At 34.8% G+C, this 26,344-nt stretch overlaps 1 protein-coding gene across 1 annotated transcript in view; it reads left to right on the top strand.

The window, feature by feature from the left end:
• Positions 1–26,344, top strand: part of CUL5 (cullin 5) — a 100,865-nt gene that overhangs the window by 49,176 nt on the left and 25,345 nt on the right. The window contains exons 6-11 of the mRNA XM_054592421.1: positions 1,563–1,708; positions 1,791–1,871; positions 12,343–12,436; positions 13,891–14,021; positions 14,252–14,359; positions 17,027–17,091. Of these exons, the coding sequence (XP_054448396.1) occupies positions 1,563–1,708; positions 1,791–1,871; positions 12,343–12,436; positions 13,891–14,021; positions 14,252–14,359; positions 17,027–17,091 (625 nt within the window). The remainder of the gene's footprint in view (positions 1–1,562; positions 1,709–1,790; positions 1,872–12,342; positions 12,437–13,890; positions 14,022–14,251; positions 14,360–17,026; positions 17,092–26,344) is intronic.

Below are 26,344 nucleotides of genomic sequence, written 5' to 3' on the forward strand. Positions count from 1 at the left end.
AAATCAAAATAATGTTTATTAGCAAATAGTCACATCTACTTACAGTGCCAGGTGCTTTTACACAAACAGTACACAAAAAGTATTCTGCTTTAAAGCAACCTACAAAAATTCATATTTGTGTGGTTAATAATTCGTTTTCTCCATCTAATTTTTTGGCTGCTGAATTTTTTAGCAACTTAAATTACAGAAATGTATATTTGAATCTGTAGCTTAAAGATAACTAGTTTTCTACTTATATTTTTAGGATGTAAGTTAACTTTATATGTACGTTTGTCTTCGATCTTTTGCATTTTTGACAATGACATTCTTATTTGTCCTTTCAGTCAGATATTCCTGTAACTAGAATACTCTTCCTTCTTGAACCTCTTTATCTTCTAACTCATTCTCATCATCTATTTCCTTATGGAGGCCTTTCCTAAAACCCAGACTAAGTCTGATCCTCTCATAATGCTTTATAGTACCTATACTTCCCTGTCATAATACTTCAGTGGAAGTAGTTGTTTTGTTAATACTGTGTCTTCACTGACTATAGAATGCCTGGCACAGAATAGTTGTCAATAAGAATTTTTTATGTTAATGAACCTTTAGTTATCTTTGACTTGCTTTCTCTATCGCCCTCATATTTCTTTAGGCATCAAATTTAGACTGTCATTAACTGAGTAACTGACATTTCTTTTGATTTCAATGCCTTCCACCATTTTGGACTTCCTTAAACTCCACTTGTAGAATTTTGAAACAGTGTTCTTATTGGGATCATTTTGCTATCATTTTACCCATATACTCATTACATGATTAATTTTTAAGTACTATTTTATTGGTATTTTTCTTTTCTTTTTTTAAATTTTATTTTCTTTTAGAGGTGGGGAAGAGAGGGAGAGAAACATCAATGTGTGAGAGATACATTGATTGGCTGCCTCTCACACACCCACAACTGGGGACCTGGCCTACAACCCAGGCATGTGCCCTGCCTGGGAATCGAACTGGCAACTTTTCTGTTTGCAGGCCAGCACTCAGTCCACTGAGCCACACCAGCCAGGGCAATTGGTATTTTTCTTACCCATTTGGTGCTTTACAGTGCTAAATTCAGGTTACTTAAACTGAGATTTGAAGCTGTCCTAACTTACCCTTATCTTCTATTAACTTTACAGTCCACTGCAAGTTTACAGGCAACATAGCCATTATACCTTGACTTGGCCTTGTGCTTTTCTACTTCTGAATATTTACTTACTTTCGATAGATATAGCTATGTAAATCCTAATTTATTCCATAAGACTCATTTCAAATCTCATCTCTTGTGAAGGGTTTCTTAATCCAGTTAGAAGTCAATGTTGTTCCTATTCAAAAATGAAATAGTCCATGGTCTCTGTATTGTTTTTCACTTTACTACTTTATGCAGTTATCTTTTTAAGTTTTTTTAATGGAGAAGATTTTGTCTTATATGTTTTTATGTTCTCTTGAGTACTGTCAGTCCCTTGCAAATAATGACTCCTCAATATTTGTTGTTGTACTCAAATCCTGATGTGAATCCTAATTAGAGTAAAATTTTATTTTCTGTTTTTCAGTTAACCTTTGTTCTAATCCTGAGGATAAGCTTCAAATTTATAGGGACAATTTTGAGAAGGCATACTTGGATTCAACAGAGAGATTTTATAGAACACAGGCACCCTCGTATTTACAGCAAAATGGTGTACAGAATTATATGAAATATGTAAGTCAGAACTTAGCATATGAACTAATTTGAGCTAATATCTTGATACTCTTAAAATGATTGCTATTTTGCCTCTGGACAGGCAGATGCTAAATTAAAAGAAGAAGAAAAACGAGCACTACGTTATTTAGAAACAAGACGGGAATGTAACTCTGTTGAAGCAGTAAGTAATTTTTTTAATTGTATATTCTATGAGATTATTTAAAGTACAGTAGTCCAGGGATGGCAAATACATAATGCAAGTAACATCATTTATCCTTTTTCTGACTCTGACCAACATTACTAATTGATTATACTCTTTCCCAATGAGCCAAAGCACAGCTTTTATAGACACCTTATTTAGAAATTCATTGTTTTCCAGAGCTGATATGCAAGATAAAATCTGTTTGCCATCCCTGCTCTAGGGTTTACTATATTTAATGGTCTTAATTTTTAATCAGTCTCCTTTATTTTGTGTTACACATATCTGAAGTTAACCATTTTAGTGACTTTTATGTGGCAAGTAAAATATGCTCCCCAAATATATAGTTGATTCTCATTATTTGCAGTGACTGTGTTCTGTAGAGTGGCTGCAAACACTGCATTACTGATTACAGAATCATTACTACTAAGGGATATTTCTTTTTATGGGAGGATGATTTCAAACTTCATCTTGTCATGAGATAAAATATGATTTGATAAGCAAACATCAGTCTTTTATATTGCTTTATTTATTTATATTTTAAGTTCCTTGCTTTAAAAAAAACTGATCAGAGGTAGTAGCCATGCTACAGTATCCATCCTGGATATTTTCTTTTACATGGAGAATGACCTTAGTATATTATAAGGAAAATACAGCAATAATACTTCCTCCAGTTCCTTTTGGTCTTTGGAACATAGGAATTAGATTTAGATTTACATTCAAAGAGGTAACGTTCCAGTTGGCCTACAATCATTTTTCAACTATGATTTTTCTTTTCCTTTTAACTTCTCTTCGGCTTCTTCCATCTTGAATTGGTAGTCATGTTTATTCATTGTTCAGGAGATAGGTTGGGTTGGATCTTTTATTCCCCTTGTTTTTTGTTTTGTGTTGCTTTTCATAATGTCCAGTATATTTCTTCTTTCAAAGGTTAAAATAACTTTGTTATTGGCCAGAAAAGAGGGCTTAGTGGTTATTTATAGAAGTTCTCTTTAGAAATTTAAAGCTGGCTTGGGCTTTATTCAGAAGGCAGGGAAGGCTGTTGAATGTTTGTTAAACAAGTATGCCATGCTCAAAGTTATACCTCAGGAAAGTTAGTCCAGTGACAGTATGCAAGTTTAATTGTAGTGGGGAAGAACCAGAACTATGAAATAGTTGGGAGGTTTTTACAGTAATTCAAGGAAGGTATTAGGAGTACCAAATAGGGTTGCAGCAAAGAAAATGGAAAGGACAAGGGTAGAGAGAAAGAATTCCAGAAGGAGAACATTGTATTGTATGGATGAGGCTAGATGTTGGATAGAATTGAGTCAGTTTTGTTTTTGAGGTTTTGGCTGGGAGAATTGTGCTGCTACAGAAAGATCAGGTATAAGAATAAATCTTAGGTCCTGCCAGTATAACTCAGAGTGTTGGAGCTTTGTCCCCTAGACTGAGAGGTTACAGGTCTCAATTCCTGGTCAGGGCATGTACCCAGGTTGCGGAATGGGCTCCCCTGTCAGGGCCCTTATGGGGAGGCAGCGGGAAAGAGATGAGTTTAGTTAGAGGGATTTGATGTGTTTTTTTGTTTGTTTTGTTTTTAATATTGATTTTGAGAGAGGGAGAGGGAAATGGTAAGGGGGTGGAGAGCGAGAGGGAGAAAAGCATCTATTTGTTGTTCCATTTGTTAACGCATTTGTTGGTAGCTTCTTGTATGTGCCAGGGATCAAAACTGCAACCTTGGCATACTTGGATGATGCTCTAACCGACTGAGCTGCAAGGCCAGGGGAGAATATGAGTATTTTGAGTTGATTTTTTGTGTGTCCATTTCATTTGGGTGGAGAATGTTACAGTTTTGTAAGATAGAATTGTTCTATTCTTCTACTCTAGTTTATACAACTTAATTGGAGCATATCCATATTAAACATATGGAAATTCAACTATAAAGGTCCAGCTAAGAAAGAGTGAGAGAGAGCAAGAAAAAAAGAATAAGAAAGGTAGAGATAAACAAATACACATGACAATCTGAATAGAATAGTTAAGTCTCCCTTTCCATGTTCAAACACACATATAGCCCTGGCTGGGTTGCTCCGTTGTTTGGAGCGTTGTCCCAATGAGCCAAGGTTGTGGGTTCCGTCAGATTGAGCACTGAGTACATGGATAGGTGAAGCGACAAGTCAGTGTTTCTTTTTCTCCCTTCCTCTCTCTAAAATCAATTAAGAAAATTTTTTTAAACACACAGAATAGGAAGAAACTTGAAAAAGAGATGTGAATTTGCTCTTCCACAGTTACCAAATAGTGTGAGCATCTCACCAGCTGAATGATTGTAGAGTTTAAAGATAAGTTTTTGTTTTATTACTTTTCAACAAAGACACTAAATGCAATACAGCATGCTTCCAAAGAAATTGTACTTTATTGGAGATATAAGAAGTCTGTGTAATTTGTTTTTGTTTTGTTTTTCTGCTCATTTTTAAAAACCAGCCATTCTAATTGAAATACTGACATTATGTACTGAAAAATGCACACAATCTCAAGTATATATATAGAAATTAATTATCACAAAGAACATAACTGAAATCACCAGAAAAAGAATTAATATTAATTCGGAAACCTTCTAGCATACCCCCTCCAAAGAACTATTAGTCTTTTTCTTCAAAAGTTCTCACTTTCCTAACTTTTAACAACATAGATTATAGCAAAATTGGGAGCAGAGGAAACATCAAGCACCAACACTCTAGAATTAATTTTGAAATAGAGAATGTAAGGCTTAATGTATTACTATATTATGTACCTCCCTGAACTAAAGCCATTATATTATATACATAATATTTACTGTATGTTTGTTAGTTTAGAATTTTTGTTTTCAAAGAGAAATAATGTGTTAAAGTGGAGTATGTTATAATGAAAGGAACAGTAAACCAAAAAATCACCAAGGTCCTGGGTTCTGATTTAATATAAGTAAAGTAAATTCAAGTAAACACAATTACTTGAATAGCTAGTAAGAAACAAGTCACTTTTCATACTAAAAACTATTAAAATCAGACTTACTGTCCTAAATTTCCTCTTAGAGGAATTATCAGCCCTCAGAAATACATTATACTATCACTTAATGCTTTATTGATATTAGTTTTAGTCTATACTTACCTATTAGGCTATTCTTAGTAATGGAGGACAATTACATATCAGTTTATATGGGGCTACACAGTACTACACGCCAGAATTTAATATTAAAGTATGTACATTTTTGGTACTTATTGTTTTTCTCTAAAAATTAGGAAATTATTATGGTTTATTAATTACCTTATTTGAATTTAGTTGGTATGGGTCAATCTTAATCATCTAAACCTGATTAGTTTTCAATATACACAGAAATAAAGTTTCTGGACTGTATTCTGTATAATAGAGCAAGTCTCACTTAGATAGTACCCAGTTGTGAGGCCTGGCCTAATAAAAGCCAAATGTACCTTTCAAGTAGAGTTCATGAAGTGCTTAGCATCTTACTGAAACTTTTTATGGTTTATAAGAGTTGTCTTTCATTCTCTTGAGTATTCCAAACACCTGATCATGTAATTTGCAAATGATGATGCTTCTTTTTTCCCAATACTGATATCTTTTATTTCTTTCAGTGGATTAAATCTACCTAATATTAAATGATAAATTTTACAGAAATGTTAATAATATTAGGAATCCTTGTCTTCTCATCTTCGATGGGAATGCTTCTAAATTTTTAACATGAAGCATAGTGGGTTTGTTTGGCATAATGTATGCATTTTACTGTGTTAAGTGAATATTCACTTACTCTTTTATTAAGAATATTATCAGGCCTGGTCTTCTACTTTTACTTATGTGAGAGCAGCTTAGCCCCACTTAGATCCAATTTGACACACAGTTCTAATAAGCTTGATTGTCTTTGGATGGGCCTGTAGCAAAGGAGCAGCAGTGTACTAGTAAAACTGGATAAGAGGCTTCAGAGTTATGCTGCTGAAGAGGCATTAATGGCAGCAAAAAAGCAACACATAACAGTAAAAAAAAAAAGTGAGGAAAAGATTTTAACCAAAATAACTTTTTACTTTTTTCTGTGGTTACCAGTATTTTACACAATAGCCCTTCGTACCTTAGGATTCCTTGAAATCATTCAGTTAGTATTTATTATGCACCTGAAATATGTCAGGTCTTCTGTGAGTTGAGAAAAAGAAGACAGACATTGTTCTTATCCTCATAGTGACACTAGAATAAAATGGATTGTTTATATAACAGAGTAGTGGAATAGAGAGTCATTTGGTGGTGGCAAGTCTTCATTTCTTCACCGTGACTAGGGCACTCGTGGGGAGACAGAGACAGTATATTATAGGGGTTAGGGGCATTCATATCGAAACCAGATGGGAATTTGAATTTCATTGTTGTTATTTTACCAGCTGTGTGCCCTTTGGCAAGTTATTCACCCTTTTTATTTATTGTTTCCCCTACTCTAAAATGGGATAATACCCACTTACATTATCACAGTTTAGTGAGGTGACTACGTAGAAAACATTTTAGCACTGCATCTGGCATGGTAGTTTTTACAGTTAGGGCTCTGGTTTGGAGATAACTGCTTACTGATTCTAAGACAGAACTGTTTTACTGTCTGTACAAAGTATTGATAGAACTGAATTAGTACCAGATCACAGTCATAAATTATCTTTAAAGTGGGTGCTTGTTAACCTTTAGCATTTTAGTATATTAAGGGTGAAATGATCTGACTCTTCATTGTTCTATGCAAAAAGTTACATGTGTAACTAGGTTAGAAATGAAGCAAGTACCACTAGTTATAATGGTAAAAAAGAAAGAAATCTAAATCAAGCTAGAAAGTCCAAGATGAATTAATTTTGAGAATAACCTGCCACACATGGAATAAATTAATTCCTGAATACATTACAAATACCTATATATGGTTAAATATCTAGTTGACAATGAAAAAGTAGAATCTTAAAGTGGAGAAATGTAGGATAATTTTTAGTTCAACTTCCATTTTATAGCTGAGGAAAAGAAACATTACTCAGAATTACAAAACTAATGAACATCAGAACTGTACTGGTTGCCTTTTACTAAATTTCAGTGAAGTAGAATTAATTGTTCAAACTGAATACTGCCAAAGGAAGACTCTGCTCTGTCCCTTAGTCTGGCTATCCCACCTGTCATCTTCACAGACCTATGCATTCATTCATTCAACATTTACCGAGTGCCTGCTGTGTTTTATGGCAGGCATCACCTTTGAAGAGTTTTGCTATAGAGGAAGGTAAAACATCAAGCACATTGATAGTTAAAGTGTTTCACCTTGCAGACCTCTGGGGAGAGATTGCTATGGATTTAGAAGTTGTGCTCATCTCAGGCAAAATACAGGAGTTGATGGCATATGGCAAAAGGTTTTTTTCTTCACGGAAGCTAGCAAAAGGAGACAGAAAGGGACTACAAGGTGAGAGAGTTGGTTTATCACTATCCTTTCCATTCAAGATGTATTTTTCAAATAACAAGAATATATTTAGGGTTGACTGTATATAGTACTTTGGTAAATGAAGGGGAAGTAATACAAAAGAGGAATAACATGGTCTCTGCCCTCAAAGAACTGACCCACTTGTTAAGATAAAACTCATTTGAAATAAGTAGAGAACTCTATCAAGCAATCTCCGTTTCTTCTTTTTGCCTACAGAAAATATTTTGTTTTCTAGCCCTGGCTGGTGTGGCTCAGTGGATTGAGCGCTGGACTGCGAACCAAAAGGTTGCTGGTTCATTTCCGTCAGAGCACATGCCTGGGTTGTGTGCCAGGTCCCCAGTTAGGGGCTTGCGAGACGCAACTGATTGATGTTTCTCTCACATATCAATATTTCTCTCATTCTCTTTCTGCTTCCCATTCTTTCTACCTGAAAATAAACAAAATTCTAAAAAAAAAGAAAAGTTTTCTAAAGGATTTTTCAACACGTAGGGATTTATGCCATAATTACTCTTTTTTATTTTTTCAAAAAGCTTTGTTATGAAAGTTTTCAAATATTTATATTTGAAAAAATAGTATAATGAACCCTATCCACTGTACACAGCCCTCATTTAACAGTGCTCATCATTTTGTCATGTTTGCTTGGTTGATCCCTCTTTTTCCCCATCCTTCCGTCCCTTCGTTCCATTCTCTTTCTTTTCTCTAGCATTTTAAAAGAAATAAATGCCATCATGCATTTTTACTCTAAACCCTTCTGTATCACATTATTTTTAATACCTGTATATATTTTATCATATATGTACTATAATATATTTTTATCTAACCAATCCTCTAATGATGGGCATTTTAATTCTTACTTATTATTATAGTTTATTTCTTACAAATAATACTTCCTGGAACATCCATATATGCTATATATTTTTTTAACATCTGTATGCATACATCTTTCTCACATGTTGCATTCTCTTGGAATAAAAATTTCCTGGAAATGAGATTGCCAAAACGAAGAGTATGCACATTTTAAAAATTGCAATATAACACCAAACTGATCTTCAGAAATATTTTAGTAATTCTTACTCCCATCAACAGTGTGCCTCTTTATCTTTGCTGATCTGGGTTTTGTCAGTGATAAATTTTGCTTATCTCCTAGTATTATACAATATTTCTATGTCCATATGGAAAATTATTAATGAAGCTTGGGCACCTTTATTCATATTATGGACCATTTGTATTTCTTCTTTTGTGTGTTCAGGCTAATCTTTTATAAATATCACTTTCATTATTTTACTTCTTTATTCAAAAACCATAGTATCATATCCTATCTCTGATTTTCAAGACCCTTTATAATTGACCTTAACTTATTTTTCTAATTTAATACTGTCCTGCAAGAGTTATTTTATTCCAATAAAAAATATTTCCTCATTCATATACCTCATTCTGTTCATTTTTTCTTTGATTCATTTCTGAATAACATTTTTTTTAATGTTTTACTTACTACTTTTCTTACTTTTTTCTGCCTATTAAATCCTTCAGAATCCTTAAAGCCCATTGTGCAATAAAATTGCCCCAAATTCTCTGGGTTTTTACCAATTTTCTCTTATTTGATCTCCCACTCTACCTATTTATAGTTTCTGCCACTTGATTTAATAACATATTGTAGAATGCTTTGTTGTGTTATTTTATCAAACACCAACTGTGTGTGAGGCCATGAATAAATACATAATATGGACAGAACAGTCTCTGTCCTTATAAAGTTTATAGTGTAGTAATGATGGATTTAGTTCCACTTCTTTGTTTTATTAGCGAGGCTGAATTTCTTTTCATATACCTCTGTTATATATGAAGTATGTACACATTTTTAGATATGTAATTAGTTGTATTTCCCAGCTGGATTGTAAAATCATTGAGCATATAAACCATGTTTTATCCTTTGCTATTTCTCACAACACTTAACTCAGTTCAGAGCATGTAGTCATTACTAAGTATATACTTGCTCTGTTAATGTATGCTGTGGAGTCACATATGTGACATCATAGTATAGCTCAAGGTCTTATAAAGTAACTATACAGCATTTACAAGTTATTTTGCCTGTCTAAGCTTGTTTCTTCATATGTTAAATATCTGCTTGATAATTTCATGTGGGTTGAGATAATGTATGTAAACTATTTAGCACAATGCTTGTGTTTGGTACAGAGTAAGTGCTTTTTAAAACTTGGTATAGAGTGCTTTTTAAAACATACCTGTTATTATCATTTGTTTAATCACACAATGTAGGGACTGCTTCATCAGCCTTTTATTTCCCTAAGTTTTTTCATCTAAACAGCTAACCAAATTCTGCTCTGTTTACTTCAATTATTTTGTCAATTTAGTCTCTCCTTTTAATCCTCAATGTAACACACAATAGGAAATACATTTAATGTTGTGTATTATGTTCATTTACAAATACTTGAAACAAAAGTTTTATGAAATAATATTAATTGTATTATTTGTGATGTACTCTGATTTTTTTTTTTTTTTTTTTGGTCCTGTTCCGTATTATTTTTTTTTCAAAAAGCTGGACTAGTGCTGAACTGGAATATGTTCAAGTGTAAAAATTTTTTTCTGTAATTGCCTTTTTCTTCTTCCTTTTTTAAAAATTACTATTCTGTTAGAGTTGTCCCAATTTTTCCCTCTTTTTCCTCCTCCCCCCAGCCCACTCTTTGTTCCCAGTTAATCCCCACACCATTGTCCATGTCCGTGGGTCATTCATACATGTTCTTTGACTGATCCCTTCCCCTTCGTTCCACCATTTAACCCACCCCTGCCCCTCGCTTTCTGGCACCTGTCAGTCTGTTCTGTGTTTCCATGCCTCTGCTTCTATTTTATTCATTAGTTTATTTTGTTCATTAGATTCCTCTTATAAGTGAGATCATATGGTATTTGTCTTTCTCTGACTGGCTTATTTCACTTAGCATAATAGCCTGCAGTTCCAACCAATGCTGCTGCAAAAAGTAGGAGCACCTTCTTTCTTTCTGCTGTGTAGTATTCCCTTGCACAAATGTACCACAGTTTTTTGATCCACTCATCTACTGATGGGCACTTAGGCTGTTTCCAGCACTTAGCTATTGTAAATAGCACTGCTATGAAAATAGGGATGCATAAGTTCTCTTGAATTGGTGCTGTGGGATTCTTAGGGTATATTACCAGCAGTGGAATCTCTAGGTCAAAAGGCAGGTCCATTTTTAATTTTTTGAGCAAATTCTGTAGTGTTTTTCCCAATGTCTGCACTAATCTGCAATCTGACCAACAGTATACTAGGGTTACCTTTTCTCCACAACCTCACCAGTACTTGTTTGCTGATATATTAATGATAGCCATTCTGACAGGTGTGAAGCGATACCTCATTGTGGTTTTAATTTGCATCTCTCTGATGGCTAGTGATGTTGAGCATCTTTTCATATGTCCATGGGTCATCTCTGTCCTCCTTCAAGTGTAAACATTTTTAATGAAATAGGAAACAGATGAAGAGATAGTCTTGGAGTTTATTTCAGTTGCACTTTCTCCTTCTTCTCCATTAGTCATATATTAGTTAATTTACCGATTCTTAGTCTCGTTTTGCTGCTGAAGGCGGGAGTAGTTAGTCGTGTATTTTCCACATATAGAATGGTATAAAATGAGGTTACTCAGCAGTTGGTGAGACAAAAATTCCTCAACAACTCTGTATGTGTATTGTTTTTCATAGGACAGGAATTGAAATACATAGATTTGAGCATAATTCTCAAAGAGGGACTTGAAAAAAACTTTATTATGAAATTTTAAACTATATTTACAAGTAGAAAGAACAGTATAATGAGTCTTTATTACCTAAATGAAACTTAAATACTTATCAAAATTATGTTCCCAAGAGGAATTTTTAACAAAGAACTTTTAAGGCACACGTAATCTCTTTTCTTAATACAGATGGATGATCTGTTTTTCGGAAGAGATACATCAGCCTTACATTGCTTTTAGTACTAACGATGCACTTACTGTATTTGATACTTGCCAAAAGAATAAAGAGTTACATGACACAAGTCCTGAGGGCCATATAGAACACTAAACCCTCGCCGTCTTACTTGAAATATTTCAACAGCCTCATTTGCCACTCCCTCTACAACCTACCACCCAGTATCACCTACCTTGCTGCCATTAGACTGATCTTTTCCAAATGACTTGGGGGAAATAGAAGCTTATTACATGTGTCCTCTCTTTAAAACCTTTGATTCTTTTTCCCCTACCAATAGAATAAAATCCCAAACCATAGATTTTTTTCATTCATAATCTGGCTCCAGCCTACCTTTCCAGCTTTCTCTTCACTGTCTGTCTCATCCCTATCACATTTAGCTTATTATTCCTAGAATATTCAATTCATTTTGGACTTGTACTTATTTTTTCAAGATTCAACTTAAACTTCATCTTATGGATGAGACCTTTTCAACTTCCCCAGAAAGAAGTATGTAGTTCCTTTAATTGCATCTGTTTTTTTGGGAGTATGTATGTATGTGTGTTTTGCCAATTAACTGAGTCATATTTATTAATCTATGTTTGCCTCCCTCCTCACCCTTAATTAGTGATCTCTTCTAAATATCTTATTCTTAGTCTCCTAAACACTTCTTTGATGCCCATACATAGTAGGCATCCAATGATGGTTTACTGAATAAATGTATAAATCTTTTTAGAATTTTAGAATCTAATTCCAACACGTGTTCTCTTCAGACGAGTTTGTCCAAGTTTATTTTTTAATTTTGTTTTGTATGAGTGTTATTTTTTCTCTACCCTCCTTTGGAGGTTTTTGTTAAAATTTCTAAAAAGAACCTGAGTTCTAGACCCTTTTCCTTAAAGGGAACTATACTATGATAAAGGTAAGTAAAATCTTCTTTTTGTATACTTAACTTTTTGCTGTTATTGAAAAATATAGTCTTATGGACCTATAAAACGAAACAAAGTGAAATAAATTTATACTTATTATAGCCTTAACCAATTTTTGATGTATTTCAGCTGATGGAATGCTGTGTAAATGCCCTGGTGACATCCTTTAAAGAGACTATCTTAGCAGAATGCCAAGGCATGATCAAGCGAAATGAAACTGAAAGTAGGTAAAATATCACTTAAAGTTCTCATGATCTTTTAAGAAGGTATATTTGAGGCAGATCTCTTCTAATAAACTGCTCTTAGATCACTCTTTTATACATAGGTATGTTTGTTAAAGTAAATCGTGCTTAAAGAAAAGGATAGAATGTTTAGCACAGGTAGAAACACTGTAAAAAAGGTTATAAACTTATATGTTAAACATTCCTCCCCCCTTAGTTATCAGTATGTGCGTGAATGCATGTGTGAATTTCAATTTTCCGAAGTAGGACTCTTCTTTGAAAGGCTAATGTAAATGGTAAACGTATGGTATAAGATAGAACTAGGTATTTGACTTATGTGGATTCTTGCAGCAAATATTTTTAGAAAGTTATAAAACACTCCATGTTAATCATCATCCCTGACCCCCTAAATATGTTATAATTTAAGATTATAGAAGTGTTTTTTAAATTACTTAAATGTTTTCTTAAATAAAGATATATTTGAGGGGGTGGCAAGTACATTACAACCAAAAAAAAAAAAAAACCAAATAAATGGTCCATATCCTTACTACCCAGAGAAAACCACTTCTAACATTTTGATGTATTCCTTTCCAGACTTTATTGTGTATAGCTGCAAGGTCCCATTTAATTTCTAGTTGCATTTAAAGTATGCATTTCAATTCAGTTAAGTTGATACACTTTTTAGAAGTAATTTTATAGTGAAAAGTAAGACTGCTTATTGGCATAAATGAAGTATTTGAATTTCTGTATGCCAGGCCAAGTAGAGATATATCTGATTCACTTTGGACTCCCTCCCAAAGGATTTACTTAGTAGTAACCAATTCTGTGAGGTAAGATTTTTGTGAAGGTCAAGTGGTACAACATGAGGAAATGCTTTTGAATGCTGGAAAGTTCTGTATGAATACAGCTTTACATTAACTCTAATATACTTTTATTTTATAACCATTACTCTGAATCATTGGATGACATTTTTTTTTACTCCTTATTGATATGGTTGTGTATTTAATGTTGTATCTACTTCATAAAATGTACTAATATTCTGTATAAATTTTGTACTTCTTAGAATAAAAAATATTCCACGCGTTGACCGTCCAATGACTCACCTTTTAAAAGAGTTGGGTTTTGCAGTATGTGATGATTTTTTTGAAAAATTGTTTATTGTTGACACTACTACATATGCCCCCCAGCCTCCCGTCTTTCCCGCCTCGGTGTGATCACTTTTAATTAGAGTTTCTTTTAAAAATAATTTTTGTTGGACTGACAAAGAAGATCAGGAAATTATAGTACTTATTATAACAACTCCTGAATTAATTGCACCCACAAGATACTGTCAACTTCAAACTAGTATTTCTCCAAACTTTTATTATCATAGGCATTCTAGACCCATGATACAAATCAAAGAGAAAATATATTCTGTTGGTTGAAATGATTACATGAGTGTGTTCTATCCTTTCAGAATTACACTTAATGTTTTCATTGATGGATAAAGTTCCTAATGGGATAGAGCCAATGTTGAAAGACTTGGAGGAACATATCATTAGTGCTGGCCTTGCAGATATGGTAGCAGCTGCTGAAACTATCACTACTGTAAGTTTTCCTCAATGGCAATGATAGATATAAATCAAATTTATTTTTTAAATAGAGGTTTGAGTATTTAAAATAGTACTCAATCGCAAAACAGTGATGTTGGAACACCTTTAAATTTTAAGGAAACAATTTTTCATAAAATTTCCTAAATTTTAAGGCTATAGTGTTTTATTAAAATTATGTTTATTTTCTTTTTTTAAAAACTCAAATATAAAACATTTTATTTTTAGGACTCTGAGAAATATGTCGAGCAGTTACTTACACTATTTAATAGATTTAGTAAACTTGTCAAAGAAGCTTTTCAAGATGATCCACGATTTCTTACTGCAAGAGATAAGGTATATATATTTTTGTATGTTAACACTGCTGTTATTGTTTACTTTTTTTTAGATTTGGAAAGCTACATTGTTTACTGAATAATAGCAAAGTGCAGTAAAGATATAGCATGATTCTGTTTATGGAAAACAAAGGATATGCATTTTAAACTTACTTTGCATATAACATGTCATGATTTACTTTTAATAAGAAACTTGCTTGGGTGGGATGGGTGGAGGAGGGCAAACGGGGAAAATTTGGGACAACTGTAATAGAAAAACAATAAAAATGATTAAAAAAAGAAACTTGCATCATTATGCTATTAAATCACAAACTAAAAACCTAGGAACTGTGATCTTTTTCATCAGTCAAGGGCTACCATATTTAATGTATTTGGCATATTGTATGTTTTTATAAGCATTGGATACACTAGTGAACTAGAATTTAGCCAGAAAGTTGCTCTTTCTCATTTTTCCAATAATATTTTTGTTTTTTAATATTATTGATTATTGAAATCCTACTCATATTTTCTTTATGACCCAGCCTAAAGTATGTACCTGAAACTTCCTTAATACCGTGCTTCTCCCATCCTATCCCAAGCAGAATTGATTCCCCTGTCCTTTGACTGGGCTTCTGTGAGAGTTGTGTCATTATTATCTTTGCTTTCCCTGCCTCTTTTTCCAGCCTCACTAGAAAAGGGTAATGATAATAAAACATAGTATTGTCTTTTTAAGACATCACTAACCCATAGAAATTACTGTTGGTTTTTACACCTCTTCAACTACCTTTCTTTATTTCCCAAGTTAGATTTTTTTTTTCCTGTGACTCTTAAAAAGATATCAGCTTCCTCCAGTAGGCTTTTGTTCTCATCCATTTTTTTTAAGGTGGACAGATAGAGTTAGATAGATGGAGTTAGCTATAGATAGAGTAGGAAAGGGGTTAAGGGAGTATGATGGTAATGAGGTGGTTTGGAATACTAAATTAAATAACCTGCAAGGGCTTCTTTGAGGTGATGTTTAAATCAAGATTGAGGGTAACTAAGAATAAATCATGCAGCTATCTGAAAAGAGAGTGTTCCAACTGGATGGGACAGCAGGCAGCAAAGACTCTAAGGCAGGAATACATCAGTTATGTTTCAGGAACATAGGAAAAAGGTCATTTTGGCCAGACTGGATTGAATGAGTGGTAGGGGGAGAAAATAAAGTCAAAAGAGGTAACAGGAAGCCAGATCATGTAAGACTCTGTGAGCCATGGTTTTTACTGAGTAGGGTTTGGAATGTCATTATAAGCTTTGGAACAGAATGACAACATTTTAACAATGTTGTCAATGTTTAACAATGTGACTTAACATTTTAACAGGATCACGTGGCTGCTGCTGCTGCTGCAAAAAAAAAAAGACTAAATGGGGCAAGGGAAGAAGCAAGAATATCAGTTAGGAACCTATTTAAGTAATTCAATTAGGTAATCATGGAAGCTTGGCCCAGAACAATAGTGGGTATAAGTAGTCAAAAGTGATTGAATTCTGTGGTTACATTATAAAGACAGACTATACAAGATTTGGTAATGAATCAGATGTGGAATGTGATAGATCATTCCAGGATGGCACTCAGATTTTTGTTATGATCAATTAAAAGCATATTTTTGCTGAAATAGGGAAGACTTTGGAAGACACATGTTTGGGAGAGATGGTTGCAGAGAGGTTAAGAACTTAGTTCTAGACAAGTTAACTTTGAAATGTTTATTAAACATCCACGTGGCAATGCCAAGTCTGGAGGTTAAGGGAGGGAATGGGCCTGGAAGAAATAAATTTGGGAGTTCCAGCATATGGATGGTATTTAAAGCACTGACACTAAGTATGATCACCAGCAAAATGGAAACAAGATCCAAGGACTGTTCTGATGCATTCTAAATTTAGTTATCAGAAAGATGAGAAACCATTTCTCATGAGGGTAGAGGACAATGAATGGAATGACCGGGAGAATATGTTATTCTAGAAGACAAGTAGAAAAAGCACTTTGAGGAAGGAGGCATGATCTGCTGTTTTAAAATGCTCCTTAAAGGTCCAAATAAGATGGGGATTAACCATTAGGGTGGAGTGGTGGTGTGAAAGCCTGGTTAGAATGTTTTCTAATAAGAATGGCAGTAAAGAAATTAGAGAAAGGGAGTTAGGAAGTTCCTCCGGGAGTTTAGCTTAGGGAGAGAAATGAGGCGGTAGCTGAGGGTGGACAAAGCCAAAGTAGGATTTTTAAGATTTAAAAAATGACAATGTATTTGTATGCTGAGGCTGCAGAACCAGTGGAGAAGGAAGAAATTGGTGATGCAAGAGAAATAAGAGGGAATTCTGATTATTAAAGTTTTCTTAATGAAATAAGAAGCCACATCATCAGCCAAGAGTGTATATGGAGGAAGAAGTATTGGAGGTTTAGACAGAAAAAGTGATAATATGAAAATGTTACCCAGGATAATGTGTGGACAAGAGAAAATGGTGTTGTAGCCTTAATATCCCACTTGTAATGATAATCATAAAATAACAGAAAGGATGCTGAAGTCATTGACTTGAAAAATCCTGTCAGGCCAGATATACCATTAAAAATAAGGATTAATTTATATTTTTATGTATTTTTGGAATTGTAACAATTTACCTATGTTTTAAATATCAAAAAGAATGTTTTATTTTAAATTATTTACAGGCATATAAAGCAGTTGTTAATGATGCTACCATATTTAAACTTGAATTACCTTTGAAGCAGAAAGGGTAAGTTTTTTAAAAATCATATTTAAAATTCTTAAATTTTTTGGCGTGTCATATATGTTATTGGGTATTCCAAGTGCCCTATTTTCTAATCCTATTAGATTTTTGTTTTACTTTTATGATTTTTGCAGCCTTTGGTTATTAGAAACTGTCTCATTTTTTAATTTTATATTATTTCCCTCTGTGAACAAAAAAGGTTAATCTTATTTTTTACATAGAAAAAATGTGTTCTTTTTTTTTTTCTTTTTCTTTTTTTTTTTAATCCTCACCCAAGGATATATTATTTATTGATTTGAGAGAGACAGAGAGCGAAACAGAAACACTGATGTGAGAGAGAAACATTAATCACTTGCCTCCTGTACATGCTCTGACCAGGGATCGAATCCGCATCCTTTTGGTACAGGGAACAGTGTTCCAACCGCCTGGCCAAGACCTATTTTATTTTTCAATTGCAGTGTACATTCAATATCTTGTATTGGTTTCAGATGTACAGGATAGTGGTGAGACAGTCGCATACTTTACAAAGTATTACTCCATATCACATATTTTACGAAGTGTTACTCCTAATATTTCCAGTACACAATTGGAAAATGTTCAGCTCTTTTCCTTTTAGAATCCCTTCTTGATTGTTTTTCCTTTCTCATTAGTCACTAAAGTTATTTTATTACCTACAAAAACATATAATATGACTCCGTTCACCATAAGGATAATAAATGGAAATCAATTTTAATGTAAATTTGTATTTACCGTTTTTAAAAAGTGATCTGTCATTGGTAGGATGAATTTACTTATGGTAAGTACTATTGTATTATAGAAAATCTGAAAATCAAAGTTTAATGAAATAGTAATAAATCTAAGCTACTTAATAGTATCTTCTCAGTAGTGCTAAGTAGTACTACAGGTTAATTGGAAATATTTGATGTAATTTCTAGCTGAGAATTATTCATTTTAAACAACTTTCATACTTAATGCTAAAATATTTTAAAAATAGTTTTTCTAACCCTGGCCAGGTAGCTCAGTTGGTTGACGTGTGGTCCCATGCACCAGAGGGTCATGTGTTCAGTTCCCAGTCAGGCATTTACCTGGGTTGCAGGTTCAATTCCAGGTTGGGGCGCATATGGGAGGCAACCAGTCGATGTTTCTTTCTCACATTGATGTCTTTTGTTCTCTCTCTCTCTCTATAAAGCAATATCCTCTCCTTAAAAAAGCAATAAAAATTATCCTTGGGTGAGGCTTTAAAAAATAGCATTTCTTAGGTTGAAGAGTTCAGTGTTTTTAAATTTAATCTTAATCATCTTTAGGGTTTTGGGGTTTTTTTTACCTACATAAATTATTTGAGTGATATTACAGTGGAAGATACCTGGGTCATATGGTATTCCAGTAATTGACATAATTTAGAAGGGTATATATTGTGTTTTCTGTAAATTGTGAAATATATGAAACATATAGCACTGTATCTTGGAGATCTCTTCATATTAATATATAAAGGTCTTCCTTATTTTTCCCTGCTCCAGCATTTTAAAAAAATTTTCAAACTTACAATGAAGTCACTCTGTTGCTTAATCAAATGCATATCTCCCTATACATTTATTCATCAGTCAGCTTTTTAAATGCATTTCAGAAAAAGTTTCAGGCATCAATAACCTTTAGTCCCTCAACATTTCAATACTCAGTCATAAGTTAAATTTGGTGTTTATATTTTGAAATAAAATTTACCTGAAGTTATATGCATAAATCCTAACTGTACAGTTTTGTGTGATTTAGCAAATGCCTGTACCTCTCTTAAGATATACAATAGTATCTTCATCCTTGAGTGTTACCTCATTCCCACTCCCAGTCAGTCCCACCTCCACCTACTTCTGAAGACAGCTATTGTTCTGATTATTTTAACATAGGTTAGTTTTGCCTCATCTAGGACTTCATATAAATGGAAATATACAATACATACTTTTTTGTGTGAAGTTTCTTTCAATTTAGCATAGTGTTTTTGAGATTCATCCATGTTTTTGTATATCAAATAGATTTGTTTTCCAAAGTGGTTGTACTGTTTTACACTCCCACTAACAAAATAGGAGAATACCAGTTTATCCTTATTCTCCAGTTGTTTAGTGTTATTTTAATTTTAGTAATGATGGCTATAAGTAGTGATGTCTCAATGTAGCTTTAATACCCATTTCCCTCATGGCTATTGATACTGTGTACTTTTTTATGTATTTTTTGTCATTATATTTTCCTTTATAAACCATTCAAAGTTTTGGCCTTTTTTTTTTTCCAATTCGTTTTTTTTTAACGATTTTATTTGTTTACTTTTAGAGAGAGGAAAAGAGTGGGAGAAAGGGAGGGAGAGGAACATCAGTTGGTCACCTCTCACATGCCCCCAACCGGGGATCTGGCCTGCAACCCAGGCATGTGCCCTGACTGGGCCCCGAATTGGTGACCTTTTGGTTTGCAGGCTGGTGCCCAATTCACTGAGCCACACCAGCCAGGGTTGTTTTTGTTTGTTTTTTGTTTTGGGGGGGTTTTAGTGAACTGTAAGACTTCTTATATGTTCTTTATACAGGTCCTTTGTAAAATACATGCTCTTCTTTTATGATTTCTGCTTTCTGTGTTTTGTCTAGAAAACCTTTGTCTATCTCTACCCTCAGGTCATGAAAATAATCTTCTTTCTCTTTGAAGCTTCCTAATTTTTGTTTCCACATTAGGTGTAAGATCCATTTTAAATTAACATTTATATATAGTCTATATTAGAGATTAAATTTTTTTCTTTCTGTATGGATGGCAAGTGGTTTCATCACCATACGCTGGAATACTTTCTATTTCCCACTGCATTGCTTTGGTGCCTTTTGTCAGAAAGTCAAGTGACTTAAACATATGTACTTATTCTAGGGTCTCAAATCTTTTTTTTTTTTTAATGTTCATTTTTTATTGTATTTTTTCCCATTACTATTTATCCCTTGTACCCACCTCAACTTACCCCCTTCCCCTGCAGTCACCACAATTCTGTTCATGTCCATGGAGTTCTTTTCCTTTTTGCTCAAACCCTCCATTCCCTAACCTCCCATCCCAGAGCTGTCAACTTGTTCTCTATATATGAGTCTGTCTCTCTTTTATTTGTTAGTTCAGTTTGTTCATTAAGGCTCTCTATTCTATTCCATTGATTTATTTGGGTGTGCTTAGGCCATTACTGCATAGTCATGGTTAGTATAGTTTTGTAATAAGTTTTGAGGTCAGGTAGTATAATTTTGTTCCTTTTTTCCATGAGTGCCTTTGCTATTCTAGTATTTGCTAGTATATGCAAATATGGTTGATTTTTGTATATTTATCTTATATTCTGTTACTATGTTAAAGTTATAGGAGTTGTTTTATAGATTTCTTAAGAGTTTCTATGTAACAGTCATGTAATCTGTGTAGAAAGATAGTTTTACTCATTCCTTTATGAAAATTAGACCACTTTTTTTTTTTTCTTAACTTGATGTATTAGCTAGGATCATAAGTAAGATGCCGGATAAAAGTGCTGAGAGTAGGCATTCTTGCCTTTTTTGGCAAGCTAAAGGGGAAATCCTATAATATTTTGACATTAAGTACAAAGTTAGTAGAGGGTTGTCATAGGTGCACTTAATTAGATTGCTTTTTAATCCTAATTTGCTAAAAGTTTCTATAATGGGTGTTAACATTCATTAAATGCTTTTTCTGTATTGAAATGATCATAAGGTTTTTCTTCCTTATTCTTTTGATTTGGTGAAATACATTGGTTTAAAAAAAACTGTAAGAATCCAAGATGGCAGCAGAGTAGTTGGAAGCTACACTAAACTCCTCCCAGGACCAACTGGAAAGACAACTAAATTATAGAAAAACCATTCTGAATAACCAGTTGAAGACTAGCTGGAGAGAAGCCTTTTAACGAAGGACTTCTAGAAAAAGCCACATTGAGACTGAGTGCTCCCCTCCATGCAGCATCAGCCTGGGAGAAGCAATAGCTCCACCAGCTGGAATCCCTCTCACCCTACCTGTGGACCTTAAGGCCTGCTGAGGAGTACAGCTGGAGGATCTTTCAATGACTAAGTCTAACAGGCAGCCTGTGGGCAGAAGGGATCTATGGATGCTTTGAGACTTTTGCTGACTCAACCACAGACCCAGTGCTGGTAAAAGCTGTCCTTGGTGTGCAGCTTGGTCCTTTCCACATGTACCCAGTCCCAGCAGAGGCAACCATAAACTATGGATTGCTGATATCTCCAAACAGATTGCCCAGGTCCAGTCACAGGCCACATCTGATATAGGTCTGCACCAGAGTCCCTCTGAAGAGGCCCTGGGCCAACATATCCGGAACAAGATCCAATAAGCGTCACAAGAATCATATCCATGGAGAGATCTCAGCAAGGCACCAAAACATTCTGAGGCGAATTCTGCTTTGTGTGATCAGCACCTGCATAGCACCTTGCAATCTGTGTTGGGGGTTGAGCCTCACAGTCAGCCAGCCTGAGGGTCAGTCCATGTATGAATGGACCAAGAGCAATCAAGACTCAGTTACAACAGGAAGGCCCATATAACATGCACAAAGGACACTCATAGAGCATCTGGCTCAGGTGATCAGGGAGACTGTGTCAGTGGGTCCACTGGACACCTACTTCATAAGGCTACTCTAACAAGACTGAATGTCATAGCATATCTACCTAATACATAGAAACAAACACAAACAGGCAGCCAAAATGATGAGACAAAGGAACAGGCCCCAAATGAAAGAACAAGAGAATTCTCCAGAAGAAGGGCTAAATGAAATGGAAGCAAGTGATTTAGCAGATATAAAGTTGAAAGTAATGATTATAAGGATGCTCAGCAGCATGAAAAAGGACATAGAAACCATAAAAAAGGGCTAGTCAGAAATGAAGAATACAATGTCTAAAATAAAAAATACACTGAAAGGAATAAACAGGTTAGATGAAGCAGAGGATTGAATTAGGAATTTGAAAGGCAAGGTAGAAAAAGACACCCAATCAGAGCAACAGAAAAAAAAAAAAAGAATTTTAAATAAATGAGGATAGTTTAAGAGAGCTTAGGGACAACATGAAGCATAACAACATCTGCACCATAGGGGTACTAGAAGGAGAAGAGAGAAAGCAAGGGATTGAAAACCTAATTGAAGAAATAATGACCAAAAACTTCCCCAACCTAGTAAGGAAAAAGATGCACAAGTCCAGGAAGCAAAGAGAGTCCCAAATAAGAGGGACTCTAAGAGGCCCACACTGAAACATCTCATAATTAAAATGGCAAAGTTTAGCCTTGGCTGGTGTGACTCAGTGCCTTGAGTACCGGCTTGCTTACCAAAAGGTCACCAGTTTGATTCCCAATCAGGACATGTGTCTGGGTTGTGGGCCAGGTCCTCAACTGAGGGTAAGCAAGAGGCAACCAATAGACGAATGGTTCTTTTGCACATCAATGTTTCTCTCCCTCTCTTTCTCTTTTGTTTTCCTTCTCTCTAAAAATAAAAATAAATAAAATCTGAAAAAAATTATTAAAATGGCAAAGCTTAAAGACAAGGAGAGAATCTTAAAAGCTGCAGGAGAAAAGCAGTTAGTTACCTACAGGGGAGCTCCCATAAGACTATGTCAGATGATTTCTTAACAGAAGGATTTCAGGACAAGAAGGGATTGGTATGAAATACTCAAAGTGATGAAAAGCAAGGACCTACAGCCAAGGCTACCTTACCTAGCATGGCTATCATTTAAAAACAAGCGAGAAATAAAGATATCTCCAGACAAGAAAAAATTAAAGGAGTTTATCACCACCAAACCAGTATTATAAGAAATGTTAAAGAGCTTGCTTTAAGAAGAGGAAGGATAAGAAAAAAGAAACAAACAGAAAAGAACATAGTTAAAAAATGAAATGGTAATAAAAGACGTACCCATCAATAATCACTTTAAATGTAAATTGCTTAAATGCTCCAATCAAAAGACAGCGTAGCTGAATGGATAAGAAAACAAGGCCAGTATACAAGGTCTGTCCAGCAGGTATTTAGCCATGTAGTATGAAAAGTAGAAACATTTATTGAAGACGATACAAGACATGAAAAACATTGTACATACGACAGTGATGCCTCAGCCCCCTTCAAAGTAGGCACTTTGACACCTTTCATAGTTCTCCCAATTTCCATCAGCTGCCCTGTCATATTTTCCTGAATCTCATTTACGGCCTGAAATCTCTTCCCTTTCCACGGTGGTTTTAGTTTTGGGAAAAGGTAGAAGTTGCAGAGTGCCATATCTGGGCTGTAGGGTGCCGAGTCACCGGGTGATTTGATGTTTTGCAAAAAAATTGTACACAAGGCATGATGCATGAGTGAGCATGTTGTTGTGATGAAGCTGCCAATCACCAGTTGCCCATAGCTATGGGCTTCTGAAACATCTGAATAGTATCCACAGAGGAATGTTCAAGCTTAACACAGAATTTAATGCAGATTCGTTGCTCTTCTGGCTCAGTCATTTTGAGTGGTACAGCCTCACCGTACACATGCTCACTCAACAGCGCCTACCACCTCCACTGACTAGTACAGTGAAGTCATCATTGTTTAGATATACACATTCCAGTCCACTGTCCTTGGCTGTCAGGTTACATCGATGTTGCACAAACCATTCTTCTTGTCTTATCAATGGCTGGACTTTTCCTGGACAGACCTCACATAGGCTTTCCAAGAGACCAACCTCAGAACGAAAGACACACAGAGAAAAGTGAATCCATGGTAAAAGATATTTCATGCAAATGGAAAGGGAAAAAGGCAGGGGGAGCAGTACTTATATCTGATACAACAGACTTTAAAATCAAGGCTATAGTAAGAGACACCATATAATGATAAAGGCAACAGTCCAACAAGAGGATATAACCTCTGTAAACATTTGTGCACCCAACATAGGGGCATCAAAAGATGTGTAGTCAATCTTTTTGGAAATAAATGGAGAGATTGACAGTAAGTGAGTCATAGCAACAGATTGTAACAGCCCAGTTACATCAATGGATAGATCTTCCAGACAGAAAGTCAACAGGAGAGAGCAGCCTTAAATGACACAATAGATGAGATGGATTTAATTGGTATCTTCAGAGCATTTCACCCCAAAGTAGAAGAATATACAGTCTTTCCAAGTGCACATGGAGCATTTTCCAGAATAGACTACATATTAGGACACAAAGCAAGTCTCAGTAAATTTAAGAAGATTGAGATTAAATCAAGAAAGCCATCCCATTCACAATCGCTTCAAAAAGGACAAAATACCTGGGAATAAATTTAACAAAGAATTTAGAAGACCTGTACTCAGAAAATTATAAGACACTGGAGAAAGAAATCATAGAAGATAGAAGCAAGTGGAAGCATATACAGTGTTAATGGATAAGAAGAATTAACATCATTAAAATGCCCATGCTACCAAAAGCAATCTACAGATTCAGTGCAATTCCTATCAAGATATCAATGGCATATTTTACAGAACTACAACGAGTATTTCAGAAATTTACGTGGAACCACAAAAGATGCTGAATAAATACAATGATCTTGAGAAAGAACAGAGTTGGAAGAATCACGCTACCTAATATCAAACTATACTACAAGGCCATTGTAATTAAAACAGCATCATACTGGCATAAAAACTGAAATATAGATTAATGGAACAGAATAGAGAGCCCAGAAATAAACCCACAACTTTATTGTCAATTGATATTTGACAAAGGAGAGAAAAACATACAGTAGGCTAAAAATAGTCAATTCAATAAGTGGTATTGGGAAAATTGGACAGATACATGCAAAATGTGAAATAAGGCCACCCTCTTGCACCACATACAAGAATAAACTCAAAATGGAATAAAGATTTAAATGTTAGTCTCAAAACTATAAAAATCCTAGAAGAAAACATAGGCACTAAAATCTTGGACATTTCTTGTAGAAATTTTTTTTTTTTTCTGATATATCTCCTTGGGCAAGGGAAACAAAAGGAAAAATAGATGGGACTACATGAACTATAATATTTTTATGCACAGCAAAGTAAACCATCAACAAAAATGAAAAGACAACCCACTGAATGGTAGAACATGTTTGCCAATGCATCTGATAAAGGGTTAATCAAAATTTATAAGGAACTTATAAAACTCAACACCAAAAAAAAAAACAAAACCCAAAAAATGCAATTTAAAAAATGGGCAAAGGATGTGAATAGATATTTCTCCAAAGAGGACGTACTGATGGTGAGTAGACGTATGAAAAGATGCTCAATGTCACTAGTCATCAGAGAGATGCAAATTAAAATCACAATGAGATACCACCTCACACCTGTCAGAATGGCTGTCATCACTAAATCAACACACAGCAAGTGTTGGAGAGGATGTGGAGAAAGGGGAACCTTTGTGCACTCTGGGTAGGAATACAGATTGGAGCAGCCACTGTGGGAAGCAGTATGGAATTACCTCGAATAATTAAAGACAGAATTGCCATATGACCCAGCAATTATACTTTTGGGAATTTATTTTTAAGAATCTGAAACATTAATTCGATAGAATATATGCAACCCTGTGTTCATTGCATCATTATTTACAATAGCCAAGTTTCACAAGCAACCCAAATGTCCATCAGTGGGTAGTGGGTAAAATAGCTATGGTATATTTACACAATGGAATACTACTTGACCATGAAAAAGAAGAAAATTTTCCTGGTTTTGGATCCTTTTAACAGCAAACTTTTCCTTTTGGCATATGAGGATTTCCAGGTTCATTTTGTACTTTCCCTTGCCTAGCCTTGGGATCAGCCATTTTTTCACAGGGATGTAGTCCTTTTAGGGGGTGGTGATAGTAGACAAGATCTTGTGCTAGGTGTATTCATTGCTGTTTGGGTATCACTGCTTCTAGGCCTTCTCAGTGGATACACTTAAAGATACACATACATATTTTCAACTATAATGCATGGCTTTGTTTCCATATGGATGCATTCCTCATCCTCCTGAGGCTCTGACCCACTAAGCCCAGTCACCCCCTACTTGGATGCCTTCCTCATCCTGCTGAAACCTTAACATCTACCATTGTGCCTTCCCCCACAGATACCCTCCTTACCTATTCAGTCTCTAATACTTCACAGCTGGCAATTTTTCTATGTCAGTACACCTGTTTGGGCTTTGACACATGATGCCAAGCCTTTCTAGTGAATGCCTGTCTTACCCAGCCTAGGCTCTGACACTCCATGCAAGACTGCAGCCCTGCATGGATGGCTTTCTTACCCAGCTTGGGCTTT

Source organism: Pteronotus mesoamericanus, unplaced genomic scaffold, assembly GCF_021234165.1.
Source record: "Pteronotus mesoamericanus isolate MK-2021 breed Mesoamerican mustached bat unplaced genomic scaffold, CSHL_Meso_final scaffold_36, whole genome shotgun sequence".
Classification (NCBI taxonomy): Eukaryota; Metazoa; Chordata; class Mammalia; order Chiroptera; family Mormoopidae; genus Pteronotus; species Pteronotus mesoamericanus.